This window comes from Hyperolius riggenbachi, chromosome 12, assembly GCF_040937935.1.
Source record: "Hyperolius riggenbachi isolate aHypRig1 chromosome 12, aHypRig1.pri, whole genome shotgun sequence".
Classification (NCBI taxonomy): domain Eukaryota; kingdom Metazoa; phylum Chordata; class Amphibia; order Anura; family Hyperoliidae; genus Hyperolius; species Hyperolius riggenbachi.
Window position 1 is genome coordinate 87233875 of NC_090657.1, and position 15095 is coordinate 87248969.

Here is a 15095-nt window from a genome sequence, read left to right on the forward strand (position 1 = left end):
AAAAAAATTTGCCTAGAGACGCCTGATGCTGGAAAGGCAGCTCACACCCCTCCCTGAGCGCCTCCCTGCCTCCTTCCCTATGTAGAGTCCAGAGTGGAGTGTAAATGAGAGGTTACTCACCCACCTCTCGGCATTCCACTGATGAGATCCCCCTTCAATCTGGGGCATCTCTAGTTACCTAATACTTGGGGGCACCTGTAGTTACTTAACCATTTCTGCCGCCCGGACGTGAAGCTCACGTCCGGGCGGCTGCTCTGCTGTGGTGCCGCGCGCTCCCGTGCGCGATCGCGGGCGTGCCCTCGTGCCCCTGTGGTGTCCCTCGGTAGCCCTGGGATCAGTGAACGGGAACATGGTTCCCGATCACCGATCCGTGTCCCCAGCAGAAAAACTGAAGCATTCTTACAAGAGGCTTCAGTCTTTCTACACGTAAAAATTTCCGCATCCACCTTGTGCTTCCGCTTAGCGAGAACCGAGAAGCACAAGGAGGGAAAAAAAAATTCAAGGTGGCCATCTTGTGGCCAAATAGTTAAACTACATCTACATATTTTTTACATTACAATTTACACATATAATAACATTAAAATTAACTGTTTATTTCCCACACCAAAATATTACCCAAATAAAATTTTTAATGAAAAAAAAAATTACAATAAAAACAAAAAAACATAAATAGTTACCTAAGGGTCTGAACTTTTTAAATATGCATTTGAAGGGGGTATACTACGAACATTTTTTTAAATTATAAGCTTGTAAATAGTGATGGACGCACCTTTATTTCCAAATAAAATATTGGCGTCATACATTGTGACAAAATTTAAATGGTGTCATAAACGAGACAAACGGGCAAATAAAATACATAGGTTTTAATTATGGTAGCGTGGATTATTTTAAAGCTATAATGGCCGAAAACTGAGAAATAATGAATTTTTTCAATCTTTTTCTTATTAATCCTGTTAAAATGCATTTATAAAAAAATAATTCTTAGCAAAATGTACCATCCAAAGAAAGCCTAATAAGTGGCAGAAAAAACAAGATATAGATCAATAAATTGTGATAAGTAGTGATAAAGTTATTAGCGAATGAATGGGAGGTGAAAATTGCTCTGAGGCATAAGGTGAAAAATCCCCGCGGGCTGAAATGGTTAAAGGAAATGTCAAGCAAATGAAGGGTAATCAAGCTCTACTTACCTGGGGCTTCCTCCAGCCTCTTGCAGCCGACATGTCCCACGCCGCAGCTCCGCTCTCAGCCGCCGGCGCCCGCCGGTGCAGAGGCCAACCTTGCAGGGTCGTCCTCTACTGTGCCTGCGCAAGCGCCGCTGACAATCAAGTGTACTGCGCAGGCGCAGTAGTTATGCACCTGCGCAGTACACTCCAGACAAAGAGGACTTGATTGACTGCTGCGCTTCCGCAGGCGCAGTAGAGGACGACCCACGAGGCCAGCCTCTGCAACAACAGGGAAACCCTGGGCCAGTGGCTGGGAGCAGAGCTTCTGTGAGGGACATGTCGGCTGCAAGGGGCTGGAGGAAGCCCCAGGAAAGTAGAGCTTCATTGCCCTTCATTTGCCTGACATCTCTGGCTACCTAATGCCTGGGGCACCTCTATCTACTTAAAGGGAACCTAAACTGAGAAGGATATGTATTTCTCCTTTTAAAATAATACCAGTTGCCTGACTCCCCTGCTGATCCTGTGTCTCTAATACTTTTAGCCACAGCCCCTCAACAAGCATGCAGATCAGGTGCTCTGACTGAAGTCAGACTGGATTAGCTGCATGCTTGTTTCATGTGTGTGATTCAACCACTACTGCAGCCAAAGAGATCAGCAGGTCTGCCAGGCAACTGGTATTGTTTAAAAGGAAACATCCATATCTCTCTCAGTTAAGGTTCCTTTTCATATTGATGGTACTTCTGGTTACCTAATAAAGGGACACTTGAAGCTACCTATGGCAAGCAAGGGAAGTAAGGGAGATGTTATGGCTGAGGAAGCCAGCATACTTGTGGTGCCAGAGGCGTAGCTAAGGGCGAGAAAGGGGGAACATCTGTCCCTGGGCGCAGCATCTGGGGGGCGCTGGATTGGACCGCACCATCCCCCAATGCCACATAGTCCCTGCAGCACCTTTGAAAAAGAGTAGAGAAGCTGCAGATCTTCTCCCCTGTGCTATCCTGCTCTCTGCCCACTCCTTATTTACCCAAAGCAGCCCTCCTCTCCTCATCATTGATAAAGTACCTACTTTCAGTGCATTTATAGTACTCAGGTGGCGCAAAACTGTATTTGTCCCCAGGAGTTGAAAAACCTAGCTATGCCGCTGTGTGGTGCAGTTGAGTGGGTGTTTGTAGGTTCATGGAGGGCGGAGTCTAAAGTGCCAGGACATCTGTGCCTATAGGCTCATGTGATGTAAATCTGGGCCTGCTTGTTGTAATTGTTCTTTTTCTATTATGGTTATATGTTATATAGTTTTACAGCACTTGTCAGGACTTTCATTGAACATATCCATGTATTTTTTCTCTTTTATAGCAGAATGGTGCTATAATGACCTGGTCTCCCCGCTCTATTTCACATCATTTGAATCCTCATCAAGATACAACATTTTATACACTGCAAACTTTGCACGACTGTTTGGTAAGCTCACCTGTTTCCTTTTTGCACATTTGTAAATATTTTAATACTCTTTTTATTGAACTAAAAAATGATAACCTCAAATACAAAGAGCTTTCAGAGCTTCCAAGCTTTCTGAGCAGTTTTTAAAAAATGCTCCCATTGACTTGCATTAAAATCGTGGTAAAATTGCTTTTAAGGGCTCATTCACAAATCGCAAAACGCCAGCGCTTAGCACTAGCATTTTGCACAAGTGATTTTACTGCGATTAGCACGGTAAAAATCACTGGACACTTCTGCAATTCCTTTATAAGCACTGTACTGCGATCGCTTCAAAATCGCCTCAAAACTGCTGCAGGTAACGCGTTTGCGATTTGTCGCTAATCGTTAAACGCTCACGATCTGCGCCAATCGCAGCAGTGAGAACAGTGCCATAGGGTATCAAAGCGCTAGCACTTTAGTGATTAACGGGAATCGCCCACTAATCGCTTAGGTGTGAGTGGGCCCTTTCTTCTGTAAGGGCTCCTGCCCCCTTTTTTCCTGTTTCCAGCTTGCTCTGCCCTTTCAGTCCTTTTCAAAAGCATGACAGATATACACGAGGTTAATGATGGTGATACTATTTTCTCCATTACAGGAAGCAGTGGGTGGTCTCCTGCCCCCGGAGATAAACAGCCGTGGCTTCAAATCGACTTAAAAAGGAAATATAAAATAATGGGCGTTGCCACTCAGGGAACCTACAACACTTATTACGACTGGGTGACCCGGTATATCTTGCTGTATGGGGACCGACCAGACAGCTGGAAGCCATTCTTTCAACTGGGAACTAACTGGGTAAGCATCTTTCAACATCCGGATCTAGCTTTCCAAACTTATAAACCCATAAGTTGTGTGGTAAATTGAGGTCTATGAGAGCTTAATGGGGATTCAGTATCGTATTGTGTCAAACAGAAGGCCACATGCCATTATCCGCATTAAAACCTTGCATTTTTATTTAGACATGTAAAACATAATATAAAATACAATTCACATAGTGCTTTCAAATAGAACCATATATCGGGTTCTAGAACAGACACATAAAATCATTGTACGATATTACTTTATTGCTAGGTAGAGATGTTGCGAACCTCCGATTTTCGGTTCGCGAACCCCGTTCGCAAACCTTCACGGAAGATTCGGTTCGCGGAAAAGTTCGCGAACCGCAATAGACTTCAATGGGGATGCGAACTTTGAAAAATAGAAAAAAATATGCTGGCCACAAAAGTGATGGAAAAGATGTTTCAAGGGGTCTAGCACCTGGAGGGGGGCATGGCGGAGTGGGATACATGCCCAAAGTCCCCGGGAAAAATCTGGATTTGACGCAAAGCAGCGTTTTAAAGGCAGAAATCACATTGAATGCTAAATTGCAGGCCTAAAGTGCTTTCAAATATCTTGCATGGGTATACATCAATCAGGGAGTATAATTAGTGTACTGCTTCACACTGACAGACCAAACTCACTGTGTAACGCACCGCAAACAGCTGTTTGTGTAGTGACGGCCGTGCTGGACTGGTGCGCACCGTGGCTAGAGTGTAGGCCGTGGCATTTTTCAAGCCCATATGGTCGCCGGGCTGTGGTAGCTCAATGATAGAACAACAGTGACTGTCGAGCTGATCAAATTTGGTCTGACCACAATGAAGCAACAACCTTATTATCTTTTGTGTGCCACACCCACCCGAGACACTCAAATAGCCGGTGGTCATTGCTTCATTGTGATACGCAAGCCCCTTCACCGCGGCAAGGTAATGATCACGAAGGGGGATGGGCACATGTTTTATTTGTTTTGCCTTTTGTTTATTTGTTGCAGCCGCCCGCAGTGCAGCCAGAAAAATTAGGCAGGCATGTACACGCACCAGAAAAATTAGTGTAGCAATTCAGGAATCCGCCTAGAGTCCTGGACCCTGTTGCTGGTGGCGGAGAAGGTAAGCGGCCTGCAGGCAGAAATGCTGTGTGTGGGGACTGACTTAGTCTTCGGTCGTGCAGTAGCCCTCCGTGATCCATTCCTCAATCATTTTGATAAAGGTCAGGTACTGAACACTGTCGTGACTTAGGCGACTTCTCTTCTCAGTAACTATGCCTCCAGCTGCAGGTCCTTTCTGACAGGACGCTTGCGGCAGGGCAAGAGAGAAGTTGTATGGCAAATTGGGACAGCTCTGGCCACAGGCCAAGCCTGCGCAACCAGTAGTCCAAGGGTTCATCGTCGTTTTTCGCAGTGTCTACATCCACACTCAAGGTCAGGTAGTCGGCTACCTGCCGGTCCAGGCGTTGGTGGAGGGTGGATCCGGAAGGTCTATGGCGGGGAGTTGGACTAAAGAATGTCCGCATGTCCGACATCACCCTGAGATCGCTGGAGCGTCCTGTCCTTGCCTGCGTGGACTTGGGAGGAGGAGGTTTACTGCCAGTGGTACCTTGATTGCGTTGTGCAGCCACATCACCCTTAAACGCATTGTAAAGCATCATCGACAGCTTGTTCTGCAAGTGCTGCATCCTTTCCGCCTTCTGTTGAGTTGGTAACAGGTCCGCCACTTTGTGCCTGTACCGAGGGTCTAGTAGCGTAGCCACCCAGTACAGGTCATTCGCCTTGAGTTTTTTGATACAGGGGTCCCTCAACAGGCTAGACAACATGAAAGAGGACATCTGCACAAAGCTGGATGCAGACGTACTCTCCATCTCCTCTTGCTCTTCCTCAGTGACGGGACACAACTCCTCTTCCTCCCCCCAGCCACGAACAATACCACGGGAACGTGGAGCAGCAGAAGCCCCCTGTGACGGCTGCCGCAGTTGTTCTAATTCCGCCGCCTCTTCCTCCTCCACAGAAACACCTTCCTCATCACCATCATCAGAGTCTGACTCCTATCCTTCCCCACACGACTCCTCTTCTTCCTCCTCCTCCTCCTCCCCCTCTGTGTTGTGGAAACATCGGGTTCGGATGTAAATCGCTCCCACGACTCCTGCTGCCGTAACTGTTCTCGTTTGACACTATTCCACAGCTGTATCCACCACTCTACGCACGGCACGCTCCAGGAAGTAGGTGTAGGGGATCAAGTCGCTGATGGTGCCCTCAGCGCGACTCACCAGTTTGGTCACCTCCTCAAAGGGCTCCATGACCCTGCATGCATTTCACATCAGTGTCCAGTTGTTGGGCCACAACATCCCCATCCTCCCAGATTGTGTCCTTGCATACCTCCCAACTTTTTGAGATGAGAAAAAGGGACACTTAAGCCACGCACAGGCCACACCCTTGGTCACGCCCCCACCACGCCCCTAGTCACGCATACCATAAAGATTTCATAAGAAAAATGTTGTTTAGTAATTCAAACCACACTGGTCCTTTCTATCCTGGTTCATTTTCCTTCATAGTAACATTTTTAAATTAGTAATATAATAATTTAAAGCATGTGAATAAAGTTTAGAGTCAATCAAACACATTTTTAGTATAGAAATATAAATATTTATATAGAAAGAGGGACAAAGTCCTGAAAGAGGGACAAATGAGGGGGAAATAGGGACAGAGGGACAGCACTTCCTAAGAGGGACTGTCCCTCCGAAAGAGGGACAGTTGGGAGCTATGTCCTTGTACTGTAATTATACAGGTACTGGGTGACGGCTTTCTCCTGGTCTAGCAGGCGAGAGAACATCAGCAGGGTGGAATTCCAGCGAGTCGGGCTATTGCAAATCAGGCGTCTCACCGGCAAGTTGTTTCTATGCTGAATGTCCACAAAACGTGCCATGGCCTTGTAAGAGCGCCTGAAATGCCCACACAACTTCCAGGCCTGCTTCAGGACGTCCTCTAAGCCTGGGTACTTGGACACAAATCTTTGCACGACCAGATTCAGCACATGTGCCATGCAGGGTATGTGTGTCAGCTTTCCCAAATTCAACGCAGAAATTAGATTGCTGCCGTTGTCACACACCACGTTGCCGATCTCAAGCTTGTGCGGGGTCAGCCATTGCTCCACCTGTTTGTTAAGAGCAGCCAGGAAAGCTGCTCCAGTGTGACTCTCCGCTTTCAGGCAAGACATGTCTAACACTGCGTGACACCGTCGTACCTGGCATGCAGCATAGGCCCTGGGGTGCTGGGGCTGTGTAGCTGGAGAGGAGATTGCGGCACCAGCCAAGGAGGAGGAGGATGACGACAGCGAAGAGGTGGTAGCAGGTGGAGAGGAGGTGGCTGGAGGCCTGCCTGCAAGCCGTGGAGGTGTGACAAGTCGGTCCGCTGCGCAGCCATGTACTCCCTGCTTGCTGCCATAGGTCACCAGGGTTGACCCAATGGGCTGTGTATGTAATGTAGTGGCCCTGCCCGTGCTTGGCAGACCAGGCATCCATGGTCAGGTGGACCCTTGACCCAACGCTCTTCGCAATAGATGACACCACTTGCCTCTCAACTGCACGGTACAGTTTGGGTATGGCCTTTTGTGAAAAATAATTGCGGCCAGGTATCTTCCACTGCGGTGTACCAATGGCCACAAACTTACGGAAAGCCTCCGACTCCACCAGCTTGTATGGTAATAGCTGGCGAGCTAATAGTTCCGCCACGCCAGCTGTCAGACGCCAGGCAAGAGGGTGACTGGCAGACATTTGCTTCTTACACTAAAATACTTCCTTCACGGACAGCTGGCTACTGCTGTGGGCAGAGGAGAAGGAACCGCTAAAGGGAAGAGGCGGTGTGGAGGAGGGTGGCTGTGAAGGTGCAAGGGAGAAAGCGGATGAAGACGATGCACCTGAAGTAGGAAGAGGAGAAGGAGGGTGGCTTGTCTTTTGTGTGCTGCTTTTCCTCAGGTGTTCTTGCCATTGCTGTTTGTGCCTTTTCTCCAGGTGCCTTCGTAAGGCACTTGTCCCTACATGAGAGTTGGCCTTTCCACAGCTCAATTTTTGCTGGCAGAGAGAACAGATGGCTTTGCTCCGATCTGAGACACACATGTTAAAAAATTTCCAAACCGCTGACCCCCCCCCCCTGGGGTAATGGTGCTACGGTGGCATCAGCAGCTGACGTTGAAGGGCATGTTGGCTGGCTGTCCATAGCTGGCGATACATGGCGCCAGACACTGCCCCCAGCTGTTTCTGAGGACGAGCTCCCTCTGCTTCTATCATGGAGTCGTCTCCTCCTACTCCTCTCTGACTCCCCCTCTGAATTGTCCCTCCTCTACCGGGAACATACGTGGCATCCGTATAATCGTCATCATAATCCTCCTGCCCAGCTTCGCTTTCCTCAGACACCTCCTCAACTGCACCAACTTCAGGTGGTTCATCATCCCCCTCCTCACACGTTACGTCCCTACTATCGCCACCTAACTCAGACGTATGAGGTGGTGTACCTTCTTGTTGTTGCAGTAGTGGCTGGGAATCAGTGATTTCACCACCACCACCACCAGCACCACCACCAAATAACTCCTGAGAAGTGTCAAATGCAGCGGATGTGGTGCTTGTTGTAGCGCTGGTGGCTGCGGGAGATGAGGTGTTCTGTGTTAAATAGTCAACCACGTCCTGATCTTGGGAAGTGATGGCACGTGCCTTCTTCTGAGCACTGTATTTTGGGCCAGTTCCGCACGAAATCATAGCAACACCACCTCGCACAGACCTGCCAGTGCCTGGTGACCTTCCTCTGGGTCTGCCTCTACCTCTTCCTCTACCTGGTTTGTCCATTTTGTCCATCTCGGGGGGATGCTAGGTATATGCAGTGAGCTGAGTTCACTCAACACAACAGGTAGTTATATGCAGTGAGGTGGGTTCACTGAACAGTAAAGGTACTTAGATGCAGTGAGGTGGGTTCACTCAACACAACTGGTAGTTAGATGCAGTGAGCTGGGTTCACTGAACAGTAAAGGTACTTAGATGCAGTGAGGTGGGTTCACTCAACACAACAGGTAGTTGGATGCAGTGAGCTGGGTTCACTCAACACTAAAGGTAGTTATATGCAGTGAGGTGGGTTCACTCAACACAACAGCTAGGTATATGCATTGAGGTGGGTTCACTGAACACAAAAGGTAGTTAGATGCAGTGAGCTGGGTTCACCCAACACAACAGGTAGTTAGATGCAGTGAGCTGGGTTCACTCAACACTAAAGGTAGTTATATGCAGTGAGGTGGGTTCACTCAACACAACAGCTAGGTATATGCATTGAGGTGGGTTCACTGAACACAAAAGGTAGTTAGATGCAGTGAGCTGGGTTCACTCAACACAACAGGTAGTTAGATGCAGTGAGGTGGGTTCACTGAATAGTAAAGTGTGAGAGAACGCGGAAAAGCCGCCGCGTGTGCTGACAGCAAGGTGGCTAATTCCGCGTCCAGCACGGCGGTTTGCACGCAGAAGCATGTGTCTGGTACTGTGAGAGAACGCGGAAGAGCTGCAGCGTGTACTGATAGCAAGGCGGCTGGTTCCGCGTCCAGTGCGGCGGATTGTACGCAGCAGCATGCGTCTGGTGTGGCTGGGTCTGTTAGTTCACACAGATTCAGGAATACGCGCGTGCGCGCTGAGAGGCAGAACTTTTATGACGGCCAAGGGGGGATCAGCTGACCAGGCTGGTCAGCTGACCTCAGAGCAAGTGGCTATTGGTCTATCACTTAGGGGTGGCGCCAGAGAGTGCTACTCTATATATAGTTACTGCTGGACAGTCACAAGTTGTCTGCCGTTGCGAACACTACGTGAAAGCACTCAGACCTTAGTCAGATCCAACAGTGTGTTTGAACCAGGAGGACCTGGGAATTCACACTGAGCCAGATTACTACTGTGTTATTATTGTGTTATACTTCAGACTAGTTCCAAGATGTAGAGACCACGGACCTCACACCCAAGATTAGGGAACTTGTGTATCATTCTGTTATACATCAGACTAGTTCCAGGGTGTAGAGACCACAGACCTCACACCCAAGACTAGGCATTGTTTGATATCTGTTATGACCTATTGCTTTCCTGACTACCTCTCCGCTCGCTGATTTGGTACCACGCATATCTGATCTTCGGTTGCCAACCCTGCCTGCCTTGGATACCGAATCAGCCTTCTGTCTTTGTACTTTGTCTGTCTGTGTGTTGCCGACCTGGTTTGCCCGACCTCGAGAGCTATCTCTCTCCTTTTGGAGATAGTCTCCAGATCAGTTAGTGACATCCACCTTCAGGTGTCACTCACTCACTGATCCTTCCTACCTTCAGCCTGAGACTCCACCCTTTGGAAGATCTCAGGCTGCTGGAAGGTTCTCGTGCTTCTCAAAAGAGCAGTGTTGCCCACACTGCCAAGGATCACCTGCTCATCAGGTGGATTGCTCAAAGTAAATACTGTTGCACCAAACACTCACGATACATACAGGTGTCCAGAGGTTAGTACTATATCTGTATTATTAGTGATTCTGCAGATCATCAATAATCAGGTATATATCTGTATTCTTGGTGATACTGCAGATCACCAATAATCAGATTCTCTCTGTGTGCTGACACCGATCGTTACTTAAAGGTACTTAGATGCAGTGAGGTGGGTTCACTGAACAGTAAAGGTACTTAGATGCAGTGAGGTGGGTTCACTCAACACAACAGGTAGTTGGATGCAGTGAGCTGGGTTCACTGAACAGTAAAGGTACTTAGATGTAGTGAGGTGGGTTCATTCAACACAACAGGTAGTTAGATGCAGTGAGCTGGGTTCACTGAACAGTAAAGGTACTTAGATGCAGTGAGCTGGGTTCACTCAACACAACAGGTAGTTAGATGCAGTAAGCTGGGTTCACTCAACAGTAAAGGTAGTTATATGCAGTGAGGTGGGTTCACTCAACACAACAGCTAGGTATATGCAGTGAGGTGGGTTCACTGAACACAACAGGTAGTTAGATGCTGTGAGCTGGGTTCACTCAACACAACAGGTAGTTAGATGCAGTGAGGTGGGTTCACTGAACATTAAAAGTAGTTATATGCAGTGAGGTGGGTTCACTCAACACAACAGCTAGGTATTTGCAGTGAGGTGGGTTCACAGAACACAACAGGTACTTAAATGCAGTGAGCTGGGTTCACTCAACACAAAGCTAGGTACAGTGGTGTGAAAAACTATTTGCCCCCTTCCTGATTTCTTATTCTTTTGCATATTTGTCACACTTAAATGTTTCTGCTCATCAAAAACCGTTAACCATTAGTTAAAGATAACATAATTGAACACAAAATGCAGTTTTAAATGATGTTTTTTATTATTTAGTGAGAAAAAAAAACTCAAAACCTACATGGCCCTGTGTAAAAAAGAAATAGCCCCCTGAACCTAATAACTGGTTGGGCTACCCTTAGCAGCAATAACTGCAATCAAGCGTTTGCGATAACTTGCAACAAGTCTTTTACAGCGCTGTGGAGGAATTTTGGCCCACTCATCTTTGCAGAATTGTTGTAATTCAGCTTTATTTGAGGGTTTTCTAGCATGAACTGCCTTTTTAAGGTCATGCCACAACATCTCAATAGGATTCAGGTCAGGGCTTTGACTAGGCCACTCCAAAGTCTTCATTTTGTTTTTCTTCAGCCATTCAGAGGTGGATTTGCTGGTGTCTTTTGGGTCATTGTCCTGCTGCAGCACCCAAGATTGCTTCAGCTTGAGTTGACGAACAGATGGCCGGACATTCTCCTTCAGGATTTTTTGGTAGACAGTAGAATTACATAGTTACATAGTTACATAGTTATTTTGGCTGGAAAAAGACATACGTCCATCGAGTTCAACCAGTACAAAGTACAACTCCAGCCCGTCCCCCACATACCCCTGTTGATCCAGAGGAAGGCGAAAAAAAACCCCACCAGGCATGGTCCAATTAGCCCCAAATGGGAAAAATTCCTTCCTGACTCCAGATGGCAATCAGATAAAATCCCTGGATCAACATCATTAGGCATAACCTAGTAATTGTAGCCATGGATGTCTTTCAACGCAAGGAAAGCATCTAAGCCCCCTTTAAATGCAGGTATAGAGTTTGCCATAACGACTTCCTGTGGCAATGCATTCCACATCTTAACCACTCTTACTGTAAAGAACCCTTTCCTAAATAAATGGCTAAAACGTTTTTCCTCCATGCGCAGCTCATGTCCTCTAGTCCTTTGAGAAGGCCTAGGGACAAAAAGCTCATCCGCCAAGCTATTATATTGCCCTCTAATGTATTTATACATGTTAATTAGATCTCCTCTAAGGCGTCTTTTCTCTAGACTAAATAAACCCAGTTTATCTAACCTTTCTTGGTAAGCGAGACCTTCCATCCCACGTATCAATTTTGTAGCTCGTCTCTGCACCTGCTCTAAAACTGCAATATCTTTTTTGTAATGTGGTGCCCAGAACTGAATTCCATATTCCAGATGTGGCCTTACTAGAGAGTTAAACAGGGGCAATATTATGCTAGCATCTCGAGTTTTTATTTCCCTTTTAATGCCTCCCAAAATTTTGTTCGCTTTAGCTGCAGCGGCTTGGCATTGAGTACGATTATTTAACTTGTTGTCGATGAGTACTCCTAAGTCCTTCTCCAAGTTTGATGTTCCCAACTGTATCCCATTTATTTTGTATGGTGCTAGACCATTGGTACGACCAAAATGCATGACTTTACATTTGTCAACATTGAATTTCATCTGCCATGTATGTGCCCATATAGCCATCCTATCCAGATCCTGTTGCAATATGACACTATCTTCCTGAGAGTTGATGATTCTGCACAATTTTGTATCATCTGCAAAAATAGCAACATTGCTCACTACTGCATCTACTAGGTCATTAATAAATAAATTGAAGAGCACTGGACCCAGTACAGACCCCTGTGGGACCCCACTGCTAACAGTCTCCCATTTTGAGTACGATCCATTGACCACAACTCTTTGTTTTCTGTCCATTAGCCAGTTCCCTATCCATGCACACAAACTCTTCCCCAGTCCTTGCATCCTCAACTTTTGCACCAGACTTCTGTGGGGAACAGTGTCGAAGGCCTTTGCAAAGTCCAAGTATATCACATCTACAGCATTCCCAATATCCATATTAGCATTCACTACCTCATAAAAGCTGAGCATGTTAGTCAAACAGGACCTGTCTTTAGTAAACCCATGTTGATGCTGAGAAATAAGATTATTTTCTACTATGAAGTCATGTATAGTATCTCTTAGTAACCCCTCAAATAGTTTGCATACAACTGATGTTAAGCTTACAGGTCTATAATTTCCTGGATCAGATTTTTTGCCCTTCTTAAATAATGGGAAAACGTGGGCTGTACGCCAATCCACTGGGACTCTGCTAGTTGCAAGAGTCCATGGTTCCATCTATCACAGCAAGCCTTCCAGGTCCTGAAGCAGCAAAACAACCCCAGACCATCACACTACCATCACCATATTTTACTGTTGGTATGATGTTCTTCTGCTGAAATGCTGTGTTACTTCTATGACAGATTTAACAGGACACGCACCTTCCAAAAAGTTCAACTTTTGTCTCGGCGGTCCACAAGGTATTTTCCCACAAGTCTTGGCAATCATTTTTTTTTAGCAAAATTGAGACGAGCCTTAATGTTCTTTTTGCTTAAAAGTGGTTTGCGCCTTGGATATCTGCCATACAGGCCGTTTTTGCCCAGTCTCTTTCTTATGGTGGAGTTGTGAACACTGACTTTAATTGAGGCAAGTGAGGCCTGCAGTTCTTTAGATGTTGTCCTGGGGTCTTTTGTGGCCTCTCGGATGAGTTTTCTCTGCGCTCTTGGGGTAATTTTGGTCGGCCAGCCACTCCTGGGAAGGTTCATCACTGTTCCATGTTTTTGCCATTTGTGGATAATGGATCTCACTGTGGTTCGCTGGAGTCCCAAAGCTTTAGAAGTGGCTTTATAACCTTTACCAGACTGATAGATCTCAATTACAGTACTTTTGTTCTCATTTGTTCCTGAATTTCTTTGGATCTTGGCATGATGTCTAGCTTTTGAGGTGCTTTTGGTCTACTTCTCTGTGTCAGATAGCTCCTATTTAAGTGATTTCTTGATTGAAACAGGTGTGGCAGTAATCAGGCCTGGGGGTGACTACAGAAATTGAACTCAGGTGTGATAAACCACAGTTAAGTTATTTTTTAACAAGGGGGGCAATCACTTTTTCACACAGGGCCATGTAGGTTTTGAGTTTTTTTCCTCACTAAATAATAAAAACCATCATTTAAAACTGCATTTTGTGTTCAATTATGTTATCTTTGACTAATAGTTAACGGTTTTTGATGAGCAGAAACATTTAAGTGTGACAAACATGCAAAATAATAAGAAATCAGGAAGGGGGCAAATAGTTTTTCACACCACTGTATATGTAGTGATGAGGTGGGTTAAGTAAACACAACAGGTACTGGGTATATGCAGTACTGGGTAGTACAATGTGCAGCTCCCTGTCACACACACAGGTAGTCACTGAATGTGCTGGGCTGCTGGCAGTGGCACACACACTATCAATTAGCAAGGCTGTGCATGCAACAAAAGTGTCAGTTTGACACAGAAAAAAAAAAAAGTACAGGATGAGCTCTGAAAAGAGCTGTTGAGGGGTGCTATAAAAGAAATAATAATCAGCCAGGAGCAAGCTAAGCAGCCAAGAACCTAACTAATCTGTCCCTAGAAGAACAAGTCTGCAGCAGCTGTCCCTAGTCTGTCTCTAGCATGCACACGAGTGAGGCTAATGGCCGCTGCAGCCTGCCTTATATAAGGGGGGGTGAGGCTCCAGGGCTTAGTGTAGCCTGAATGGCTACAATGTGCCTGCTGACTGTGATGCAGAGGGTCAAAGTTGACCCTCATAGTGCATTATGGGGCGAATCGAACTTCCGCAAAAGTTTGCTTGGTCCAGGTGAACGCGAACCCCCAAAGTTCGCCTGGAACCGTTCGCCGGCGAACCGTTCGCTACATCTCTATTGCTAGGTTACCAGCCAGTTTGGCTAGATAGAGCGACGTATATAAATGACTGAAAAACAACACACAATAACCAGATCATATCATAACATAAGTAAATATAGATTGAATCTCAAGGCCGAGCACTTAGCACGCGTTTCGTAAAGAAACCACTTCACTTCCTCAGGAGTTGTTCGGCTCTTGATGATTAAAGATTACTTGCACTTGGGATCCCCAATCACCATATAACCCCCCTCCCCCATGGTGTCTAAACCTAACATCCCCCCCCCCCCATGCCCCGGTGGCCTAAGCCTAAATTCCCTAAAAGCTTAACCCCCCTCCCCCCCTACTTTTCCCTTCTGCAGAGCCACATTATGTGGCTATGAAGATAAAACTCGTGACCTGTGGCATAGATATGGAGTTCTGGGATAAGGATGGATTTAGCTCAGTATACCTATATTAGTATAATAGGTTTATTTTGTACATAAGCAATATACATGTTTTCAGTGATAATTATTTGAAAGGCTTTGTAGTCATAGGTTTCTGCTAAACCTTTGTAATGTTATAAATTCAGATTGAGATTATCATTGTTTTCATCATTTTTCACCATGCCAAGCTATGTACAAACTTGTGATAACAATCAGTAGGA

General features: G+C 46.2%; 1 protein-coding gene across 3 annotated transcripts in view; it reads left to right on the top strand.

Annotated features, from left to right (window-relative positions):
* CNTNAP1 (contactin associated protein 1) overlaps positions 1–15095 on the top strand; it is a 136649-nt gene that overhangs the window by 57866 nt on the left and 63688 nt on the right. For 2 of the 3 annotated variants that reach the window (XR_011025470.1, XM_068264593.1), the window contains exons 2-3: positions 2511–2615; positions 3226–3422. Coding sequence is in view for 2 of the 3 variants with exons in the window: in XM_068264593.1 (XP_068120694.1) it covers positions 2511–2615; positions 3226–3422 (302 nt within the window). In the remaining variant the exon portion in view is untranslated. The remainder of the gene's footprint in view (positions 1–2510; positions 2616–3225; positions 3423–15095) is intronic. The other variant, XM_068264594.1, reaches the window with a different exon arrangement.